Source organism: Oreochromis niloticus, linkage group LG17, assembly GCF_001858045.2.
Source record: "Oreochromis niloticus isolate F11D_XX linkage group LG17, O_niloticus_UMD_NMBU, whole genome shotgun sequence".
Lineage (NCBI taxonomy): Eukaryota > Metazoa > Chordata > Actinopteri > Cichliformes > Cichlidae > Oreochromis > Oreochromis niloticus.
The window spans coordinates 18960672-18984824 of record NC_031981.2 but is presented as its reverse complement, the minus strand read 5'-3'; the positions used below and the strand labels follow the sequence as shown (position 1 = coordinate 18984824).

The 24153-nt window shown below is 41.2% G+C and overlaps 1 protein-coding gene across 4 annotated transcripts in view; it reads right to left on the bottom strand.

The window, feature by feature from the left end:
• usp6nl (USP6 N-terminal like) overlaps window positions 1-24153 on the bottom strand; it is a 95261-nt gene that overhangs the window by 21662 nt on the left and 49446 nt on the right. For 3 of the 4 annotated variants that reach the window (XM_005475846.4, XM_005475845.4, XM_003448112.5), the window contains 3 exons: window positions 9790-9863; window positions 4090-4169; window positions 2210-2249 (listed from right to left, as the gene is read on the bottom strand). In XM_005475846.4, coding sequence (XP_005475903.1) covers window positions 2210-2249; window positions 4090-4169; window positions 9790-9863 — 194 coding nt within the window. Of the gene's footprint in view, window positions 1-2209; window positions 2250-4089; window positions 4170-9789; window positions 9864-18871; window positions 19108-24153 lie in introns of those variants that run through there. The other variant, XM_005475844.4, reaches the window with a different exon arrangement.

Genomic DNA, 24153 nt, shown 5'->3' with positions numbered 1-24153 from the left:
AAAACATTAATAAGTTCCCCCTGCAGCTGCACTCGGGTCCACTGGGAACCACAGCGAGAACACAACAACATGCAGGTCATTATTTTGTATGTTCAAAGGCGTTTGGAGCTGTTCAGATGCTCTAATTAAAGCCTTCTGCAGATGCTGATTTGTCTTGTTCGACTTTTGCACATTTCATGAACACAAGCATTCGTGAACGAACCAGTTTTTACATCAAAACAAAGCATATTTATCATTTAAAATCAGAATTTCAGTAAGTTTTGCTCTCACAGCTTTGGGATTAGAAATTGGTCTTTTACTATCCCAAATGAGTCACTTGTTTGTTTAAGTGTTTTATTCATTTCATTTTGATAAATTGGTTTTTCTCCAGTATAGCATTTTGAAATTAAAAACTAAATTTTTCCCCGTAGTCGCATAGAAAACTGCTTTCTATTTGACTGTACGTCCAACACCTCAGAGTATCCTTATGTTGATGTAACAAAGAACATGAGGATGTTGGACGTGACTAGAAAGAGTTTGTATTTTTAGGCAAACACTAAAGGAACAAATATACAGTATATACAATATACTGAAACAGCTGACAGGGAGTACATGCTAACTGCATCTGGTGTGAGCAGAGGAACTGATTTTAAAGAATAAAAAAACCTAAGGCTGGTAAACTTTGGTTTCTTGAACAACACTGAGGATGAAGGATGAAGATTATTGTTCTGGTTTAGTGGTGTGCTGAGTGGGAATTTTTCAGAGACTGAGGAATATTTTTGGAAGCTAGCTTTGTTTTAATTGTTGGTTAAATTATGGATGGATGGAGTTTCCTTCCTCTTGAACCTGCAGACAGTTGACATGCTAAAGTAAAAAGCTGAGCATGTGGCCCCTGTAGTGAGGGGCTCTGATTTTTTCTTGCCATGGGTTGGATCCTCTCATCTCAGCCTATTAACATTTCCAGGTTGTTAATTAATGAAGTTCTACCAAAGCAGCTGGCATTGTTAAAGTAAAGGTGCCCAATGGCATTACCAACACAGTTTTTATCACTCCAAACTCGTCATTTTGTCTTATTTTATCCCAAACCAAATCTTCTCTAGTGGGATGTAAACCAGAGTCTACTGGCAGTCAAACCAAAAAGTTCCCCTCCAAATTCCCCTCCTAACGCAGACTGTACGTTTCTAAATTCGGCATATTCCTGGAAATTAATTTACTCCTCATTTAAATGTTAGGAAAAAATCTAATGTCTAAAAGGCAGAAAAATCGAGCTATATGAAACCACTGATCACAATCTTGGGATTTTAAACTGTGGTTAAATGAATGACGCAGTTGGACTCATTTGCCGAGCGTGGATCCGGGCAGCTGTAGGTCTTGCAGGCTTGCGTCCACACGCCTGTGCAGAATGCAGTTACGCATCGTTCTGCTCGAGCGCTTTTACAGCAGTTTGCTCTGACACAGCAGACGAATGCATGAATCATGCAGCTTGCATTCTGCCTCACTTGTTAACCGGGAGAGGAAGGCCCGGCCGTTTGTCGGGGTCACATCCAAACATCTTTGAACCAACAGGTAACTGCTCATCTACACTAAGATACAAATAATAATACGTCTAGTTGGTTCGTCACATGAATCACTGCGCTAATCTGGGACTCTTGTCTCTTGGGTATCTGCAGGTAGCATTTCATAAATTACACAACACTGTTTGTAATCTTTGAGCAGGGGTGTGAAACACAAGGCCCAGGGACCCATGTCAACCAGTTGAACACCAACTGGGAGATTCTGGTTGATCAAGCAGCTTTCTCTACACCCAACACCAAATGTGGGAATATCTTTTGGGAGAATAATGTTCATCTGTCAGGTCGAATTCAACAGACTTTGAGATCATTCCCAAGGTGGCCCAGCACCTTACTGACCCATGTGTAGGCTTCCCATTTCTATTAGAATCAACCCGGATCTTTCTTTTTTTTAACTCTTGGACAGTCACGCAACACTAAACAAGAACTACAACAAAGGGTTCCCTGTGTCCTGTGCTTCAATCTCAAACCAAACCGGTCTATCTTATAACATTCTCAGGGTTTTCCTAATGCAGGGGAAGTGAAAGCAGGAACGTGAAATGTAATTTTCTGATTTGCGTAGTTGAGAAGGTGCTTTTTTTTATTATAACAATGCCCCAAAGCTGCACAGATGGACTTGTTTAAAAACAACGATGATAAAGAGAAGCAACACCTCTCACCTTTTCCTCCACCGAGTCGTAGGATGGAAGTTCATTCTCACTAAAGAAAGGAAAGGAAAGTGGGAGAAATTAGTAAGGAAAACAGCTGGAGGAATGAGGTCTTGAGTCTCTTAACCTTTAACTTTTTAGTTATGAATCATAGTTGATGTATTTTCCTTCCAGAAAATACTCTTTTTAAGAGTTCATCTCACTCCCTGACTGTTATCAGAAGGAGGGAACATCACATATGTCAGCGGTCACACAAACAGGAAGTAACAGATTGGACATTCCTTAATCTTGTGTGTGTTTATCAGAAGTTAGTCACTAATAATCACTGGTTTCAGCTCCTGTTGAAACCACTGTTACCATGCCTCGACCCCTTGGTCACTTCTGCTCAGACTCTGGTTTCGAGTTATGCAGGAGCTTCCAGTTCAGCGTATATCTGCTTTGCTTTGTGAGGAAAGGATGACACCTCGTCCATCGCTGCCTGGTTTACATTGTAAGGTAAGGACCCGACAATAATACAGAAAAATCCCCAACAATCACACAACTCCCTATGAGTGAGCACTTGGCGACAGTGGGAAGGAAAAAATGCACGAACCAATATCTACTAAAACCTTTACTTTTAAACCAGCGTTAACCCAGAATTAACCAGGACAACTATTTATCATTTCTACATGGTACAGACTAATAGCCCTGCATGGTGGCTTTCATTCTAAACATGTCTTTTAGAGATCTAACCAATGCAGAAAAGTTAGTGGCTTAAAATGTTACAGATAGCTTCAATAGTCAGACTAACACTTAATTAAGAACAAGAATACCCAGCTGCTGTTGTAAATTAAAAAAAGACAAGCTACATAAGATTAAACCTGATGCTATGCTTCTGTAGCTAGTGCAACTGCGTTGATGTCTGGACCAGTAGCCAACTATTTTGGTTCTTTCATCAAATTTTATCCAACCTTTGAAATCATTTAAAAAAAATCTGCCACATTTGCTATATTGTTTATAGAAATGGCCGTCCACTAAATCACGACCCATAGGTTGTGTAAACAGTTCATTACAGCCCATAGTAACACTTCATTGTGACAGGGTTCATAGTAGTTATGAACAGAGCAAACGATGAGGTGAGATGAGAAGTCTGATGAGGCCAAGGTAGATGGATATGCTGACAAATCACAGACTTAAACAGTCTGCTGTTTGCTTCCTGCTTTAATGCGATACTTAGCTTATTTTTTTTAAAACCATGACTACATAACATCTACACATACAGTTCGTGCTTCAGATTGACTCTGAACATGACACCAGCATTTATACTTTACTGAAGTAACCCAACTTTTGGAAAAAGAGCCTTGGGAGAGACTTAAACTTGACATCTAGTCTTGTTCTGGTGGTTCTGCCCACACAGATTCTCTAACCTTAAAACTACTCAGAGGTCACGCTGTTTTCTCCACCACCAACTGTCTGCCCAATTCAAAACACCCTCCGTGGGCTTCGTTTTCTCCTGCCCAGTCAGTGACCTTGACCTCAGCAAACTCTAGTCCCGGTCTTAACCAATCGTATAACCCCGAGGTTTCTTTACTCCAGCACCACCCTCCTCCTATCTCTCGTTGGATCGTACCACTCTATCCTCACACTGATGCTCTGTGATTGTGGCCAACCAAGCTGTTTCCTGCCTGCATGTGCCAGCCTATATATAAAACACTCTAGCACAGTGGTGTTTAAGAGCCTCACAGCCTCCGACCAGCCCGGCTCAAGCCACAGACACACTCATCTCTCAGCAACACCCGTCTGGACAGCTGCTGCTCGCTTTCTTTCTCCCTTCAGCGTGGTAGAGTGAGCTTTGAAGCTTACTAATGTAGTTATTAGGCCTGATTATAGGCTGTATGTGTGAGAGCGCTTACTGGACGAAGCCAAAGCGGTCGACAACTTTGTACAGGCGGAAGTTACTGTCCTCCCAGGGGTCCACGGGGGCGTCTTTTCCCTGGAACAAAGAAGAGAGAATGGGGAAAAAATTCAGATTGGTGAATTTCTGCCTTTCTAAATTGGCCATCAAAAATCAAGATGACCTTTGACCTTCTGAGGATGCCCTGTTTGTGAGGATTTTGTGATTCTTTATAGAAAAAACAATAAATCGGTTAATCTGCAAAGTAACCGATATCCTAGTTTGTTTGACTGATGCCTGCTGTTCAGTGAAATAAACTGAACACTGGCTTCTGATGGAGCTCCAAATTACATGCCACCCACGTTCTTCAGGGGGAGAGGAGCGTCTTTTGATTGGCTGCTAGATTACATGTGGGGGCTTCGACTCTGGCGCCCTTGAGAAAGTGCGTCGGTGTGAGTGTGTGTTTGTGTGTGACCAGCGATTAACAGGTGTGAAATGAACAGCCAGACACCCACCTGCGTCACCATCTGACTCGAGGCGTCCTAAAAACCACTCGACCGTCAGTGAAATAGGAAACCCAGAGGCAGTGTGTGTGAGGAAGTGTTATAAAGAGAATATCAGAGAGACAATGTGTGAGAAAAATGAGTGATGGAAGCACAAAAAGGTCAGAAAATAAAGGTACAAATGTCCAAAATGTTGGATATTTCGTTGATTTGAGGCGGGATGAAGCGGCCTTTGTTGATCTGCACACAAGCTTCCTTCTTCCGAACCATCTCTTTGAAACTGTTAAAGCTGTTTTACATTCACAGTGAGATAAAGGACTGGCTCAGCCAAATACATCATTCATCTCAGCTTAGCAAATCTTAGCGATGACCTCAAATCCAGGAGAACTACCACCATAAATACTAAACAGTACGCTAGTCCCCACTGATGCTGAGAAAACTTTCTTCCAAGTTTGCTCCAGCCTCGTGTATGTATGAAGGACCAACTTTTTTTCTGATTTCACCACATACATTCTAGTTCTGATCCGGCTTTTACTCAATTTTCTCTCAAAATATGAATCATAAACACCGATCAGGGATAACATTATGGCCACCTGCCTAATATTAACCCATCGAGGCATGGACTCCAAAAGACCCCTGAAGGTGTGGCGTGGGATCTGACAGCACATCCCACAGATGCTCGACTGGATTGAGAACTGGGCAGTGTGGAGGCAAAGTCAACACTTTAAACTCATTGTTGTGCTCCTCGAACCATTCCTGCTGAAAGAGGTCACAGCCATCAGGGAGTACTGGTCCATGAAACGGTGTACATGGTCTGCAAAAGTGCTCAGGTTGGTGGTATGTGTCAAAGTAACATCCACATGGCGGGACTCCTGCTTCTAACAGCAACTTTGAGGACAAAGTGTAGTTCCTCACAAATATATCCCACCCACTAACAGGTGCCGCGATGAAGGGATAATCAGTGTTAGTCACTTCACCGGTCACTGATCATGTTAAGACCAATAAACCAAGTAGGATTAAAGGAGGAGGAGCTAAAACAGCTTGCTTTGGACAATGGCTGAGCTGAGGAAAAGAATCTCCAGCATAAGATAAACAAGGATTATTTTGGACTGTGAATCATGCAAAGCTTGTCTACTACAGTCCAACAAGAAAGGAGTGCTTTTATGGGAAATATCTACTATATAAACTTTTACACACATGACTTTAGTCACACGTTTCAGCCTGAAGTGATTTTCTTTTGAAGAGCCGAGTGAAAAGTAGAGCTCTTTCTGTGCTTCTGTGCTGTTCAGCAAGCAAGCACCCAGCAATGTGAAAGAAAAAAAAGTAATAAACATTATGTTTGCTTCCAGCTTCATTTCACTGAGTCTACATGTTAAATATGTTTGTTGTTAAAAATCTAGAGGCCAAAACTTATTTCAGAAGGGGAATATGTAAAACCATTTTTTCAGCTGTCAGCTGCTCAAATGACAGGAAAACTGAATCAGAAAAGTTGGTTTATTATTTTAACCAAATTGGCCTTTTGGCTCTACAAACTATTTTCAATAAAATGCAAAATATATATCAGCTTACACTTCTGCTACCTGTGTGTAAACTACAGGACATGTACCTCTGCTGTTTGTCAGTACAACACTCTACGTTTACTGACTAAGCTTCTGATTGTCACAGAACTCTATTATAGATCTCTATTGTCATGCCCCTCTCTCTCTTATGTCTCTGCTGCTAAAGCATGTTGGAGGTTGCCAAATAGTTTGCGAAGCCCTGAGAAGGCTGTGAGTGGTTCACAGGTCGGCCTGACATCCAGATGTCGAGGTGAAATATTTCAAAAATCGTCTCCTCCCTCTGCTCCCACCCAGTTTTCGCACCGCTCCCTTCCCTCAGCACAAACAGAAACTCACCCTTGAAATAGATAAGTCAAACATTGAGGAGCGCCTCAGGGGAATCAGAAGATCTCTGTGTGTCGTTCTCCCCCCTCACGCTGCGAGTATCCAGAGTCGCAAACTCCACATCATCATCATTTCTGTCTCAGTTTCAGGGTGAAATTAAATCAGGACTCGACTGCACAGCACTCGATCGTCATTTCACCTCTGACCGTTCAGCTGCCTGTTCTGAGGTGTATTTCACACCTTTGCTGTCTCATTTATATAAGGGTCCATCTCCTTGTGAGAACTTGACTTGCCTTTTCAAACTGTTTGAATAAAATTCATGCTCCAGAGAACACAACTGTTAGATTTCTAAGAAAAAGGGAAATATTGAGAGTTTTCTGTCATATAAACCTATATGTTTTCGGGGGGAAAAAAAAAAGATGTTTTATCAGCATCTGGCTGATTGGATTGTTGGGCACTGATTTCATAAATATCAAACCAGGGAAGGACTTTAATGCCAATTATCCATCCATCCACCCTCTCCCCAGTGTGCCCTCGCCCACAATCTTGTTCTTGACTAACACCCAAAATTATTAGTGAAGCCTGAGGGTCAAACAGATTTTTCTTGAACAAAACTGAAATGTGGCGAGTGAAGATTTCAAAACTTAGGAGAAACCTGGGAAAAAAACTGGAGTTTTGCAGCCAGCCAACATAAAAAATTGGCTCCATACTTCTGCAATCAGCAGCAGCAGTCAGGGCTGAGCGGATGTGTCATTTGGAAACAAAACCAGTCACTTCTGCACATTCCACAAAGACAAAAGTCATATTTAATAACCACGAATGTACATCGGGTGACATGAGACGACGAGCGGCGAGTGTTTGTGGCCGGCGTGATAACAGACTCCTCCCATCCCCAACAGCGACAATGACACTGATTTAGCTGATTGTGCCTCATTCTGCCTCTCACACACACACACACACGCACGCACGCACGCACGCACGCACGCACGCACGCCTCCATCATCTCCGCTCTCCATGGTCTCTTCACTCTTAATGAGGCAGCCTTATTATGCAGCCTGCTGGACTAAATTAAAAAGGCTAATTTACAAACCGAGCATGGTGGGCTGGTCCAACTGATAGCGCCGTGCTTGGTAGCAGAGGTGTCACTCAGGAAGGGAGCACGTACATACAGTCCAACCACAAGAGAACTGAGGACTTTGAGTAAAAGCAACATTTCTTCAGCGATATTTAACATACTTCATACTGATTCATAAAATTTAGACATGTTTCTGGACATTGTTAGATAATATGCCGCAGCGCGCGTTTTTTTAAGTCTCTGTGAAAAAACAAGCAGCATGGGGACAAATAGGAGCTTTCAGTGGGCTTTTTTATGAGGGGAAAGGACAGAGAACCCACTGACAGGTGACGTGACTTAGGTGACGTACCTGTCAGAAGTGTTGGATATAACAGGCAGGAAGTGAACAGTCTGTTCCTTAACTTCATGTGTTGGAAGCAGGGGAAATGGGCATCAAATTGTGACGCTTAGGTTTAGACTCGACCCATGCAGCTCTAAACGAGCAAAGGCTGGTTTGATAAAGACATGACACTGTTAAAAAGCTTTTAGAAATCCCTCTTTCTTCATGTTTTGCTTGAAAAATGGGAAATTAGTGCAGTGATTTATTAAAATGTGTATAAACACACTGCTTCTGTAATGTTGAGGTTCGGGCTCTGGGGAGGCCAGTCCATGACTGACATGTTCCAGGTTTGCTCTTCCTGCATTGGCGGCGTGTTTGGAGTCATGGTCTTGCTGAAAAATGAGGCCATTCCCAATCATATGATCATTTGTAATCCACTTGTCCTGTTTCTGAAATTCTTTAAGGAGACACTGCACACCATACACCGACATGTCAGGTTTTCAGCTAATAGTTCTTTGGGAACTACTTTATTCCCAAAGAACTGTTTTATTCCGGAGTTTAATCCAATCTTTGGCATGGTTTGTAGCCTAAATTTAAGTTTGGGGAAGAAATGATGTGTTTTGGTGACAGGCTGCTAGTAGCAAAGTGCCTAAAGACACAATTTAAAATAGGTTCTTTGCTAAGTTTGTCATTAACAGACAGAACACTGGTTCATCCCTTTAGTTAGAGGCCTTTTTAATGCTTGAATGATTCATAGGTCAGCGTTTAGTCGATTAAACAAAAAGAACTGGAGTGAAAATGAGTGAAAAAACAGCCAATGTCCAAAGTAAAACTTTGCTCAAGACCCTTTTGAAAACCAACTACTAAAAGTCTTACTACTTGGATGCAACATATAAAGAAACTGAGGGTTTTGCACAGCGCCGTATGCTGTCAAACTCTCAGTTTCAAGAGCCCCATTCGGCCTGATTCGATCTGTAGTGGGCTGGACAAGAAATCAAAGTAAGTACTTTTTCCAGCAGTGCCCAATTTTCCATATTCACCCTTCAGTCACTGCACATTAAAATTTATGGATCACAGCAGATCAAGATACAACCAACTTTTATGATCCAAACTACTTCAGATCTGGAAAAAGTGCACATCTGCAGACATTTTCACTCCTGTGTAGTGACGCTGGCGTCCCTGCTGTGGGTTTCTGTGCACTTTATTTAACAAATTAGATTTATTTACTAATTTTAATTCAATTTTCCCACTTTGCAAAGCTACCCAGTGGACCACACGGGGTTCATTGGTGGATCTCGTGTTTGACGCCGCTGATTCAAGTGCTGTGGGATGAAGGAACTTTGCCAGAGCTGTGTGTTAAGCAAACCGCCACCTCTGGATCCCAGTCAATAAAATCATTCCATGCCCATGACATCACATTAACCCACTCATTTAGTCTAATAAGTAACCACTCGAATCCGCTTCCTCCCTTTTCTATTAAACCTTCAGGCCTGCAGGAGGGATTTTTGTCATTCTCTGCCCCTCTAACACAGATAACGCACGGCCCACTGAACACGCACACACCGGGAGCGACAACGGTGGCTTTTAGATGTATAATTTGCATGTTAATTTTCACTGAGAATGCCGCATCTGAAATGTGGCTCTTGCGCAGTAATCACAGCCTTTCGAAATTTATGAAAATGATTAAATCACACGGCGGCACATTCTGTACACGGCACGCTGTTATTATTGTGTTTCACGGGCAATAAGGCAGTGATTTATGGAGGGATTTCACCACAGCGTTATGAAGTTTGGTGGCGTCTCAGCATGACCGAGTGGCTGGAATTTGGCTGCGGATGACCACAGGAGGGAGAAAAAAAAAAAGTAATTGTTGTAGGTTTTCCGCTTCACCAAAGCTTCTGTGTGCTTTCACACTGACTGAAGGAAGCGTTCGCCGTACCTTGTCATATTTGGCGACTATCTCAGCCCGCTCCTGGTCAAGTTTCACCGCTGCATCCTGCTCGGTATCAGACGCTGGAGAGACAACAAAAGAGGGGAGGGGAGGAGAGAGGAGAGAAGATGATTGGGTGTTGAGCTTAGAATAAAAGTCTGCTGGATATTAATATATACACTGCTATTATTTTAGGATAAATTCACCACAAGATAAGAAAAAAAGCCACATTAAAAGAGATCATGTTATATTTCGCACTTCTTATAAATACATTTGCAATCCTGGTTTTCAAAAGATGTTTCTGAACCACTTTTGTTTAAATTGTGTTGTTGAGTGTGTATATTAGATGCCCTGTTTTACTTTATAGAGCCATTTGATGGTATTATACTCAGTTTTTATAGCACTTCATTTAGATTTTTGCTTATTTTGAGTCATTTTTATCTTATGAATCAATGCTGTTTTATTATATTCTGTATTAACGAGCTATTTTGCTTCATTTAACCCTCTTGGGATGACCACAGCCAGACCCCATGACCCAGCCATTTTTACTAACCCAACCTAACAGTATCTAAGCAGCTCTTTAACTCCCCTCTCCCTGCTTCCCCTCTGGGGGTGATGGAGGTTAATGAGGATGGGTACCATTTTTTTTTTATTATTATTATTTTTTTATCCCTGTGATCTCTTTTATTTCCTTTCCTCTGTCTCTTTACTTTAGTGGTGCAACACATGGTGCAGGGAACTTGTTGAGGACATGTGACTCCCCGTGCCTTTGACCCTCTACTGCAAACCGATTTGGCTGAGGGACAGTTTTGGGAGGACACTCGAGATAAACGTATCCTAATCCTCAACAATCAGAATATGTGATTTTTGCTAGACTACATTTTATGCAGGAGTTCCTTGAAAACCGTGCCATTAACGGGGCTCCTGTAAGTTTTCTTAGGTGGTGTAACTGTCGGTGCTACTAGCTAAACTCAGCCCTGGGGGCGCACACACATCCGATTATCCTGTCATCTCAGACGTGCTGTGTGTTATTCCAGCTCCCTCTGAGTGTGCCAAGAGCTGACGTGGAGAGCGCACACACCCTTTTCAACACACACTCTTCAAACCAGTCAGAAGGAAACGCTTCGGTGCGGCACGTCCAGCATGTCAGTCTGACCTCAGCCGGTGTGTGTGTGTGTGTGTGTGTGTGGCTGCTTTAAACTGACAGCTGCCGTGGCGAGGACGTCACCGCGCCACAGAAAGGTTTCCAGTGCTTTCCCAGCCTACGCGTCACATTGTGTGAGTGTTAAATGTGTTTATCCTCTCACGCACACCTCTCACTACTCTGTGATTGTAAATCTGCATTTCCAACAGCAGTTTACACACATACTTCCTGATTTAGCTGCAAGAGACAACCAAACACTGGATGTGTGCTAACAAAGCTCTAAAGTGGAGTCACATTGTGTTTATATTGAATCAGGTGTGCAGCATGTAGCAATGGAAGCCTTTTAGTGAGTAATACCTGGACGTGGGAAGGGGAAGTGGCAGGCATGGAGCCCTCTGAATTTAGCATAAAATGACCACCAAAGAGGACCGAATGCTTAAAAGGTACATGAAGCCTATTGAACATCTACGCTACGCTCTCCCAGCCCTCAAGGTCAAGTAACTTTAGAGACCCAAAGATGGATGTCAGATGGGTGAAAAATAAAAAGCAATGAAATCATTTTAGAAGGTTTTTAAAGCTCTTTTCTGAACTCACCTGAACTTTGGAAAAAACCCAGAATCTACTCTAATGGTCGTCAAACCACATTTTTATACCTATACTGAAGTGTCAAGGGTGCAGAGGAGGTCATCAAATGTCGTCTTTATGGAGAAAAGAGTTCAATAAACCTTTGGATGGTAAACTGTAAAATCACCCCAAGGCCTGAAAAGCCTTCAGTGTGTTCACTGCTAACTCCACGGCGCCAAATACTGATATTTTGTCAACATCAGGCGTCTCTCAGCTTCGGTACAGAGCACGGTTTCAGAGAGGTAATCAGAGCCTTAAAAGGGCGATAAAGACAGCATTAGGAAGCAGAAGTGGTGGCAGTGACATAAATCACTGGTTTCTGTTTGTGTTTTAGTGTCAGTTTGTGCACCAAAGATCCTCAGGTAGGTCTGGGAAAAGAAAATCTGCACAGAAAATAACAATGCATGCTGAAAATTGAGGTTTAAAAGTCACTCTGTGCCTTTTAGTGAGTGCTAGTTTCAGTCATTATGCAAATGTACGGTTTATAAGGTCGGGGAAAGCTGCAGTCAGCTGAGACTGAAGAAGTCACTTGGTTGAGTGACGAAACACTTCTCCTGCTGAACACAACCTGCTGGTGAACAGAATAAACTTTCTTCGACTCACAAATATATGGATCGGAAACATTTGGAATTTGACCAGACGATGACACATGAGGGAAAGTTAAGGCATTTCCAAAGAACTTTCAGCTGACAGTAATGCAGTCTGGCCATCCAATGTCTGATCTTTTAATGACGAAAAACAAGTATGAAAATAACACAGTCAGATATAAAAACCTCAAATCTCAAACTGCTGGCTTTTGCCCTCTCTAACCCTTCACCACTGAACCCCCAGCAGTCAGTGATGATGATCCTTATTCTGCCAGTTTTTCAGCGCTTTGCAGCTCTTTATTTGACTCCAGTCATTCTCCAACTTCCTCTCAGGGTCTCTGGGGTTCAACTGGAGGAAAGGCAAGACGGGAATTCCAAAACACTGCGAACAAACATTCTCCTTATTGAGCCGGCTGGCATTTTTATGACAGGATGGTGTGTGTCAGTGAAAGGCATGTGGCTGTGGGCTGCCAAGAGCACTCTGCAGGAGAAGACGCCGCGAGCGAGGGGATGGGGGAAGAGACGTTCGTACACAGCAAGGCAAACTGTCTGGGGCAAATAAACAAATACAGTAAAGTCTTTTTCTGCTGGGAAATCCTGCCCGAGAGGCCCTGCGGTTCCCATAGTGAGCGGGAGAGGATTTAGGGAGGAAATGGGATTCAGTCTTTTCTTTGCACTAAAGCTAAGCCCCAACTTTGAGACCCTCACAGCCACATTAGTATTCCACAGCGGTCTGACTTTAGATAAATGCAATTAGAGCCCTTTTCATGCTTTAAGGATCACTCCAGCGTCTCTGACCGAGATCGGGTCTATGTTTTTATTTGCGACCGAGGAGCTCTTGACTTGCTCCAGAGGGTTTATGGCCATTTGTAGAAGACTCAGAGTTTATGTGGCATTTCATGTTAGGACTCTTGAAATATGTTTGATAACGAGCCTCCAAAGATGACTTCGACATGCTGGACACCATGGTCATCAGCTGGAGAAATGGTGAATAGGAGACTCAAATTAGGAACTTTATTGCAAATTTAATTGTGGGGAAGTCAAACTTCTACTAATTTTGCCAAATTATGACACAAACCTGCATGTGCCAAACCAAACCTTTGAAATAGAAATATCCATGTCCAATAAAGCAAAAGAAAACCGAGGAATAACGCTAAATATGCAAAAATTCCAGAGCAAGAACTTTTAGCTCATCTACTTTACATCAGGTTTATATGGTTATTTAATAGTAATTAAGCATCTAAATGCTAACATGATGTGTTATAAAAAGAGGTGATTGACTGATTGATTGATTTGTTTCTGAAGCCACAGTGCAGTGGGACAGTTCTGCAGTCCTTATTTAAAATCCCTTGAGCACGATCCCTGAGTCTGATCAGACTGGAGCGAGTGAACGGTACAAAAAAGTGCTGCAAAATAAGCTAAAAGAGAAGATAAATCCCCTCTGAGCTTGATGGGCTTTGATTTTTTAAATCAACCGCTTCATGCACACACAGATGTGTACTCTGTGAAAACACTGACTAAAGTCACTTCAGCCGCTTTAAATGGACAGAAGCCTCAAACTCAAGTAACTTCAGTTATCTGTGATGTGTAGACGTTCATCTTGTGTTTATCCTTCTGGTTTATCCAAACTGTTTTGGCAAAATAAAGCACCAGAAAAAAGGAAACAAAGTAGCTTGTGAAGTAGAAATAAGATAAACAGGAACAAACATGGAGGGAGCATCAAAACGCCAATTATAAATTTTCCTCGCTCCTGTCACTGCCCTTTATCCTTCTTTCCAGACTACAGCCCCCCCCCACGGAGCTGACCTTCCACCTCCCGCTCTCTGATTTGCCAGTCAGACCCCAGCGGCGAGGCCGACGAGGCTCCGTCTAACCGTCCCTACCCCGCTGTGACTAAAATGTCCTCGCCCATCACCGGTGCCTCCCACCCGGGCGCTACCCTGTCCCCACCTCTGCCCTTCACTCCTGCTCTGCACGATGCATTCAGGAGTGAACTGGTGTCAGGGCTCGGAAGTGTTCACACATGACAACTCGACACCTCATGAAGAATTCAGGAAGTTAGGTACCACTTCCCCCCCTGTGGGGTTTACCACTGAACAGGTGAGTGCAGTTCTCACGTAGGAAGCTCACACGGCGTTTTCTGCTTTAATGTAATCTTGCAGCCCTAAAGCCTCTTGCATCAGCAAAAAACGAAAAAAAAGAAGTGACTTCATAATATTGAGCACATCAGGTATGTGAGAGAACGATTCCACTGTGGTTTGGGGGAATATAAAAGCTTTAACAGAGAAACAGATTTAATGCTGGCTTCAGGTGCTGACAGACTTTCATTAGGAAGGGGTCCCCTGCTGCCAACCAATCATGGCGAGAAATTTGGATTTCTTGACAACTGACAAATGTTCAGCAGCAACAGAGAAATGGCTGTTTCTTGGACTACAACCTAAGATGTTAATATTCTTTAAAGAGGACTCCTCTGCTTTTCCTTATTTTAATTCAATTCTTTTTTTTTATTTATATAGCACCAAATCATAACAGTAATCACCTCAAGGTGCTTTATATTGTAAGGTAAACACCCTACAATAATACAATCGAGGAACTGACGACAATGGGAAGGAAAAACTCTTTTAACTGGAAGAAACCTCCAGCAGAACCAAGCTCAGGGAGGGGCGACCATGCTGGAGGTCATTTCCTGTCATATAGAACACTTTGGCCGTGTTCTACTATATTGAACAAGGTTTTAAATATCAAGGTCAGGTTCAAACTGATCTGAAAACTCAGTTTCAGACTTCTTCTGCTTTGAGCACTGTGTGATGTCACTGAAAATGAACATCCCTAATATGACCATGTAAGGCACACAAATGGCCCAACCGTGGCCCAAGCGGTTTCTTTCAGACTGTGGATCCACTAAGGGTCTGCACCAAGGTTTGGCACAAGATAAAAATTCATATTTTGAGCTCTTAATCATGCACAGCTCTTTTAGAAGATTTTAAGATGCACGTATGGAGCAGGAACATTTACTTGAAATAAGGTAAACGGACATAAGCAACGAGCTCCGGCTTTGACTGACTACATGTATATTTAAGAGAAATTTAAGAGCAGATGCAAGGATGAAGCCTCCAGCTGATAATTCCTCTGGGAGCCGCTCTAACCATGTGACAGGAAGTGTTGTGGAGAGTATTTGTATTTTTCTTCCTCATTATCACTTGCTGTTAAAGACCAGCCCTGACAATGTAAAACATGACAAGCATAATCACGGTCTTTCTTGTTCTCTCAGCCCTCTTTTGGCTGCTGTAATGAGCCCTCTTTGTTCTTTATCTTAAGGAGTCCTCGCCTGTTACAGCTCTTTGCTGCTCTTCCACCCATTGTTAGTGCATCTCTTACCCTCTCATAGATGCTATCTGTTCAGAAAAAGGAATAATTATAAGACCTGTGATAAAAGAGGACAGGCTTGATTGGAGAAGAACTAATGTCCCATCTTTTGTTTCGGTGCTCACGCTTCGTTTTGAAGCTGAAGGCCACGTGTGACCTGTATTCAGACCTGCATGTTCACTGTGTGCTTGCTAAACATGCAAAAACGTGTTAAAAACAATGCAAACCAATGATCCCCTCATCTGTCATATTAATATCAATTCAAAAACAGGAGTAGTCTTGTACTGAGTATATTCCAGTAAAGGTGAGCTGGACGTTTTACTGCAGAGAATTTAACTGGGGAGGTTTTTCACTTCTGTAAACATTTGGCTCTTTGAAAGTTTGCGGCAGCCTGACATTTAAAAAAATGAGGCAGCGTTTGCGCGACGATTTTTAGGTTGAAAAGCTGCACGTCTTCACACTTTTAAAATACACTTTTGCACATTGTTCTTCACTGCATTTATAACTTGTGCATAAGATCTAAATTCCCCAAAAGTTAATTGCTGCAAAATTATCTGAGTGACTTGTGCTTTACATAAGGCACCGCAATTTTTTACAGTGGGTTTAGAGTAAAAACAGGAAATATTCTGTCAATTAACAAAAATTTTCCTTTTTATAATTACAAGGCAGTCTGTGTACGGAAGTGGACTAGGGCCACTGGGAAAAAAAATTTAAAAATGGGCAAGTTTTTTTTTTTCTTCTTTTCCTGAATTCTGAAAAAAAAAAAAAAAGAGTCAAAATTCTGAGAAAAAAGTCAGAATTCTGCCCAGTTTTTTCCCCCCTGGTGGCCTTAATCCTGTTCCATAGTCTGTGCAATGAGCTAACAGAACTTTGTCTATAATTTTATACATTTATTTATTACAATTATTACAATGACAGGCTTCTTTCATTTACCACAGGAGTATTAATAAATTTTAGTTTACATAATAAATGTTTTTTCTTATATTAAAATGTATCAGGGATTAAATGTGTATAACAAGTGACTGATCTCGCATCGAAAACTCAGTTTTTTGGGGTTTATGACTTGTAGTCACTCAAAATAAGCTCTCAACTTGGCTTTTAGCACTTATAATAAACATTTTACAGATCAAACAGCTGTGTAAGTGTTAAAAAACATGATTATTATTGCAACACATTGTTCTATTGTTGCATCACTAGTTTTCCTGTGAAAGCCATATCTAATATTGAATGTTTGCAAGCGGGGTACTTCCAGCCACTCCCTTATTTACAAGGGGTCACCACATCGGGCAGCTCCGCATGTTTGATTTGGCAGATCTTTGCCCCCAAAGGGATTTCAGTCTCCTCCTGAAGCTTTCACTTGTTAGACAAATGTTTAAATGGCTACACTATGGAGCCACAATTTCACAATATTAATGCTACTTAATGTTTGACTGAAACAAGCGGCTCTTTTAAATAAGTAATGCATCAGTAACGCAGCTCTGCACACTCACAGAACAAGTTTCCCACTTCACAACAAACAGATGAGGCAACTTTAGAGAAGCATGTGTTATTACTGTGCCTCCAAAACAATCATCTGCCTCACCCAGTCTTCATTTCCAACCTCAATGCAACTGAAGGAATGTAACACAAACCTCTGAATGACACCCAGCAACCAATAATCACAGACTCCAACCAGACTTACAGACAAATAATTAACTTCTACATTACCCGTGGCACATTCTCAGCTAAGATAAAGCAGAAGTAGAAATTCTGCTTGTTTCAAAAAAGCCCCCCCCAAAAAAAAAAGCAGAAAAAAGGTTTTCGTTAAAGTCATTTAATTTGTAGCACCTTCATGTAAGAAGTCTCACACATTTATCAGCAGACCACAGTACCTCACAATCCACTATCAGCACACATTGTTAGCATTCTGCTGTCAGGGCTTTATATTTGGAAGTGACACATGACAGTTTACTGTTGAATGTCTGCACTTGCTTATCTTCTGCTAAGTGCGGTGACATCATTTGCTGTTTGTGTGCAAAGTGTCACCAGTCTGCGTAACACTTCACATGCCTCCCGTGCACTAGAAGACTTTGAAAGGAATTAGAAAGAAAAAGCCAGAGCCTGGCGCTTGCTCACATCTATAGGGATTGTGTCATAAATCGGTTTTTAAGACTTTGCAGAGCCCACCGAGCCGTCCAGGAAATTATTTACCTGCATTCTGGTGGAAAACTTTGAAGTATAGCAGGTCTTGAAAAATGGAGCAGAAACTTAAGGAGATTTTGGCAAAAGCTGTCGACCCTTTGCTGCTACCTTCCTCCATGCTAGCTATGCTAGTAATTAGTCAGGACTGACATCAAATCCAAATGTGAAAAAGACTGATTTAAGAAACCTCTGACTTTTTACAAGACCACATGATCAAGATGATAGCAAACATCTGACATTTGTCTGTGACACTGAAATCATTTGAATAGTTGCATGGTGTAAAGTTGGGCTTAGCTGTTAGATCCTAATGCATTGTAATATTAGCATGAGTTCACTAAACACAGAGCCTGTATGGATGGCAAAAAGTTTAAATCATGAAAGGTTTTGGCATTTAAATTGTCAGAAAGTTGACAGTTCTACAGGTGATTTTGTCCGGATGGTCCCACCTAATAAAAACTCGAGCAAAAAGTCAAACTCAACATAAAATCCAATCCAATAAAATCCAGTCAATACTTGCCATGAGATCACACTCAATTTTAGCCCAGTTTCATCATTTAAAATATATATACACGTGAAAGAAATTACAGATATAGTAAGTGATTTGTAAAAAAACAAAAGAAAAAACAAACATTTTTTTCTATTTAAGTACAAATCATGAAATCAAAATAAAAACCATGCAGTCTGCCCTTGGGTTAATAGCTAAATAAAGGCCAACAACAAAAACAGTAACTATATATAGATATATAGATATATATATATATATTTATTTCATTTTGGCAGCTTTGGTCCTCCGTATGGTAGCGGCCTACATACAGTACAGTGACAGTGCTAAGTTTTTGATTAACTTTGGAAGTCTTAAAAAAAATAAAATAAACAACCCCCATACATACAGATATATTGTCGGAATCTATTACCAATATTTAAACTTTCACTGGATTTTGCATTTGGAAAGGAGATGATTATCTGGCAGTCACTGCAATCACTGGTGTAAAAATCACAAGACGCTCTGAATTAAAACCACATCAGACATTGTGAGCCAACAAACCAGTTTAATATTAATTTATATGATCCATTTAGACCAAAAATACTAATCATAAGGCACCCAGCTAGAATGCCCTTCACATACCATCTATGTACATGCCAACGACACAGAGAAACTGAGTGGAACTCCAAAATTGACCTCTTTTACCTCTTTTCAAGACATCCTGTGGATCGTCCGAGCGAGCTTTAGTCCGCATCGGTCACGGTTCAGCCAAGTCCAAAACACCAAGAGATAACGTGCACTACCTCATCCCATCACTGTCACTACCCAGTGCTCCAGAAAGAGAGGAAATATGAGCGAGCAGCAAAGAGAAGTGAGATCAGAGCCGCTGCTGCTGCTGCTGTCACAATGCTGCCGTTTGTTTCACAGACAGACAGACTCGGACAGAGAAATCTGACTTCAGGAGTGAGCCGTTCCCACTCACAACATTCTCCACCCAAACACAACAACACAACAACAAGCTCTATTCAGGACATCATAGAGAGGGAGAGAGAAAGGACAGAGGGAATCGCTGTTTCCAGACAGCCGACGAAACTTTCACAGATTTTCCAAATATCACAAAAATAAAATGTGAATCAGAGGAATTTTTTTAATTCCACGTAGGATTACAAAATGTACTTGTAAAACTCAAAATCTTACCGCTCATGGCAAAGCAATGTTTTATTAATGAAGCAAAAATGTGTGTAAAAGTTTTGCTGTGCTGCTTCTGGGAGACATGGAGCATGGGGTGTGCAAGCTGGGCAAAAGAGAGGGAGGCAGACAATGGCAGTGTGATGATAAACAGTTTCCATTAAAACTTCATTATGAAATGGACGTGATGTACCATGACGGGTCTTATGATGTGGCATATCAAAGATGAGAGGCAGGGCGGTGCTGGGGAAACCAGCGACAGGCAACGCAAGCAAAGCAAGAGAAGAAGAACGCTCAAGAAACCTCAAACGTGAAAGATCAAGAATGTGTAGAAAGTCAGAAAAAGTAAAAAAGGAAAGATCAGAAAGGAATGAAAGAAGAAAGAATGCTTAAAAAACAGAAAGACAATGAACGAAAAACTGAAGTAAAGACAAAGATCACAAGTGTGAAGAAAAGAACAAAGAGAAAGAAAGTTCAAGAAAAAAGAAAGAAAGAAAAAAATCAAAATCAAGAAAGATCAAAAGAAAGAAAATGATCAAGACAAAGTAAAAGAAAGAAAGAAAGTGAAAGAGAAAGACAAAGAGTGTTAAAGAAAGATCGGGAAGAAAGGAGAGAAGTAAAAGATCAAAAGAAAGAAAGACAAATCAAGAAAAAAAGCGAAAGAAAGACCAAGAGAGTGAAAGAAAAACTGAAATAAAGACAAAGATCAAATATGTGAACGAAAGAAAAGGGAAAAAGAAAGATAAAAACATGAAAATTATCAAGAAAAAAAAAAGATCAACAAAGTAAAAGAAAGAAAGGGAAGTCGTGTCATCTCAGCTCTATCTGTGTGTGGCATCGTTACAGGAAGTGTGTGTTTGTGATGGGAGAGGCGAATGATGGGACTGAAGGGCTGTTATCACTTCTTCAGCTCTGGGGTCACTGATAGAAACGAGTGGGTGGGGCTTTACAGCTTCCAGCTCCTCTGCGTTGTCTGGAAGCTCATCTCTCTTTGAAGGGTTACTCTGCTTTTGAATTTTAAACAGACAAATATACAGATTTACACCATGAAACTAAAATCTCAGTCTTATTTATACTGAAGCATATCAGCACTGAAATCTTTAGAACAAAGCTCGTGTCCTCAGACACAGAAAACAAACCCAAAGTAAATAAATCAGAATTACATTTAAATTGACTTTACGACGTCATTTAGCAGTCCTCAGGGTCGTGGCTACAGCTGCCATTTAAACAGGAAACGCACTGAGCCAATCAGACACAGATCAATTAAACAACATCCAAAAAAGTCAAGAAGTTCTCCGTTTATTGTATCTACATTTATACATTTTAAATATCAGAAAGAATTAAAAAAAAAAAGGATAAATACTGCAGTTCTGTGGACAATGTCTTGCACAGTCTACCTGGAAACCATCTTTTTAATCAAAGAATTCTTTCTGTCATTGGTTGTTTCTTGGTGCTTATAATCCTACTTGACTGTCACCATGAAAGAAAGAAAGCTACAGCCAGCCCTACCTCTACCTTCCTATAAAGTGGAACAAACCACAAAACAATGACAGTGTTAGCCAACTGAATAGTGACTAATATAAGAGGTATGCATGTAGTTTCATAAACAAAATATCATCCGTAATCTCAAATGCTACAAACGAGCATTTGAACCACACAAACAACAGAATGAGTAAGAAGCAGTGACTGAAACACTGTTAAAACACTGATATTGTAACACTGGTTGACAAAATTGTCATAGCTGTGCTGTGATTCTGATTATATTTACATGTAAAAGGATTTCTCACACAGCTGTGGGGAAAAGTTGTGGGCAGCCAGTCACCTGGATTTAAAAAGCACAGATTTCAGTTTAAAACCAGGCCTGTTGTAAACATCACTGAGCTGAAACTCCAACTAAGAAACGTGAGGCTCACGTCACCTTGTTAAAAAAGGGATGGAACACGTGACCTTTAACCCCTATCTGTTTCCTGTCTTCAGTTCTGTATGTGAGATCAGGCAGCTTCGTGGGTGAGCCTGGTGCTGTCAGCCAAAACTACCATCAAGCAGCAAGTAAAACACAAACCATACGAGAGAATGCTCAAGATGACTCATGACGTGTTATTACTCTGAAAAATCATCCCAAGTTCAGTCATGTAGTTTCATCCTAACTGTGTGTGTTTGCAGCACAGTTGTACTGGAACTATCTTGAGGACTGATCTAGTCACCAGGCTCACACAACACACACTTTCAATAAAAATATCTGAACAACATGCAGTCAAATATAGTTTTATCTGCAAAGGAAAATAAAACTTGCAAAATCTTTACATTTAGATTTCATTTAGAGTCTTTGAAGAAAAAAAAACTTACAATAGAGTTTTATTGAACCCATATTCTTGAAAAGCATTAAGAGTATCACTGGTGAGTAGACTCTTCAACGATACAATAGAAGGACTCGCTTCCTGAAGGCTTTTGTTGCTTGCCCACGAATCCCCTGGAGAACGTAGCAACTACTTTGCAGTATTTTTTTCTGGTTTAAAAATTCATGTCACTGTGGAGTGGAGTGGATTGAGAGACTGTGCATCCTTCTAACTGCTGATTCTTATTATATGATAAAAGACAATAATTTATAACAGGTCAGACCTCACATCACACAATAACCTGCAGCAGACAATGTGTGCTAAACAGACTGGTTCTTATATAGCACACCGTACTCTACTTGGACTACAAGCCTAATTCTCACAAACATTTATAGAAACTCCTTCTTCTAGGGCTTTCCATCTAACACTCACACATATTCACACTCCGGAGAACGCATCAGGAGCAGCTTGCGGTTCAGGATCTTGCCTGAGGATATTTTGGCAAGTAGACTGGATGACAACCTGCTCTTCCTCCTGAGCCACAGCTACTGATAACCGCAGGTTTATAACATTGCACTAAAGGCATGCTGGGTAATGCTGGCTAAGCAGACTGGGGCTCTGTGCTGCACTCAAGAACAGAAAAGATAGATTTAGGATCTAGAAAGGAGAGCAGTTTTTCAGTTTGGCTTCATTTGCTGGACTTTCACTGTGATCGGCCACCGATACGATAAGACAACGAGCTATACAGAGCTAACAGGTGCTTTTACATGAGAGCAGACTCATTTGTACCACAAATACAAAATTAGTCTAAATGCAATGAAGTGCCAGGTGTTGACTTTATTTGAGAACAGCTGCAGTAACCTACAAGCAGAACAAGCAGCCTCCTGCAGGGCAGCCTGAGGGTCGATTATTTACTTGATTTGTTTCCTTTTTAAAAAAAATTATGATATTAAAAACTTTTAATAATCTACATACAATTACATCAATATATATCATTTAACCCATATCAAGGCCCATTTGTAAAGCAATAATCCAACCGACCCAGAAGAACTAAATGCTATTGTAAAAACATGTTAACCATCTTAGTTTATGAAAATAGAGCTCAAAGGCTTCTTTTTTAACTTTGCATGCAGCAGCGGCAAATTTGCAGACTTGCAAGTTACCACAAGGCAAATTAGGCGTCTATCAGCCAACAGGAGCCTGTAAAAGAACCGCATGCCATCGTTTTTGTTCAAAGAGGCTAAATGCGGTGCAGATCAGAGGCAGCGAGAGCTAAATACAGGCCTGTCAAACTACCTCAGGAGATTAACAATCAGACGGCTGTTTTCCCTCCTCTTTTTTTAAAAACATGCACTCGTTTCCAATCACTTATTTTTTAATGCAAAATACTTTAAAGCTGCATTTCTCACACGATAGGAGCAAAATAAATGCACTTAGATGAGCAGAATGATGAATGAAGCTCCAACAGTAGTTCAGGGAAAGTGACTGAAATCACTGTTCCTCAAAGACTACCAGCACAACTTCCTCACTTGTTACAGAGCATTTCCTTATTTCTCTGGCATGCAAAGAGACTACACACAAATACACACATACTCAATTCTTTTTACTGCCTTTACACAACTATTAAGGTTGGATTGACTTCGGTGCTGCGTTACGCTGGAGTATTATTACCCATTCAGCTGGACAAACTGAACACCAGCGGATTTAAATCGTGCCTAAACAGGAGACTGCAGCTGATTTACAGGATATATCCCACCAAGCTGACTTAATTAGCTGTCATCCTCTAACAGTCAGCATGTGGAGATGACAAATGATAGAAAAGATGCTTCTGTGGTTTGGAGTATTCACACTGCCTTCAATTATAAGCACAGCTCTGGGCTTCAAAGCAGTGTGGCTTCCTGATCCCAAGGAGGACAGAGGAAATGAAAGCTGACCACATTTTATGTATTTATTTTTTTAAACATACATTAGAGCAAAAGAGCAACCGTTTATGCATTTCTGTGTAGAGAAGCATGACTGTAAGCAGTATTAAAACCTGATGAAGCCAGTTTGTTAAATTCCAGAAAAACACAGCCGAGTCTGTTAGCAGGAACGGAAACAGATCCAGCACTGTGACCGTCGCCGGTTTATCATTAACAAGACTGGGCAAGTCGGGTGGGAACATTAGGAGCAATAAATATTGAAACTACACAACCATTTCCTTCAGGGTTGGATCCTTGTGCAGCAATACACCACTCCCAGAGCTCCTGATGTCTTACCCTCAATCTGAATGTGACTGCGTGCATGTGAGCATTTAGGACGAATGCTTGATGACCTCCACTGCATTGCATGGAGCCAAATCTGGTGAGCAGGGTAGGTGGTAAGTAAATATTTGCAGTGATGCAACTCAGGATTAAGGTTAGTCTGCACAAGTTTAAAGTTCAGGGAGAAATTACTAATGTTCACAGGTAAGAAATTCGAACA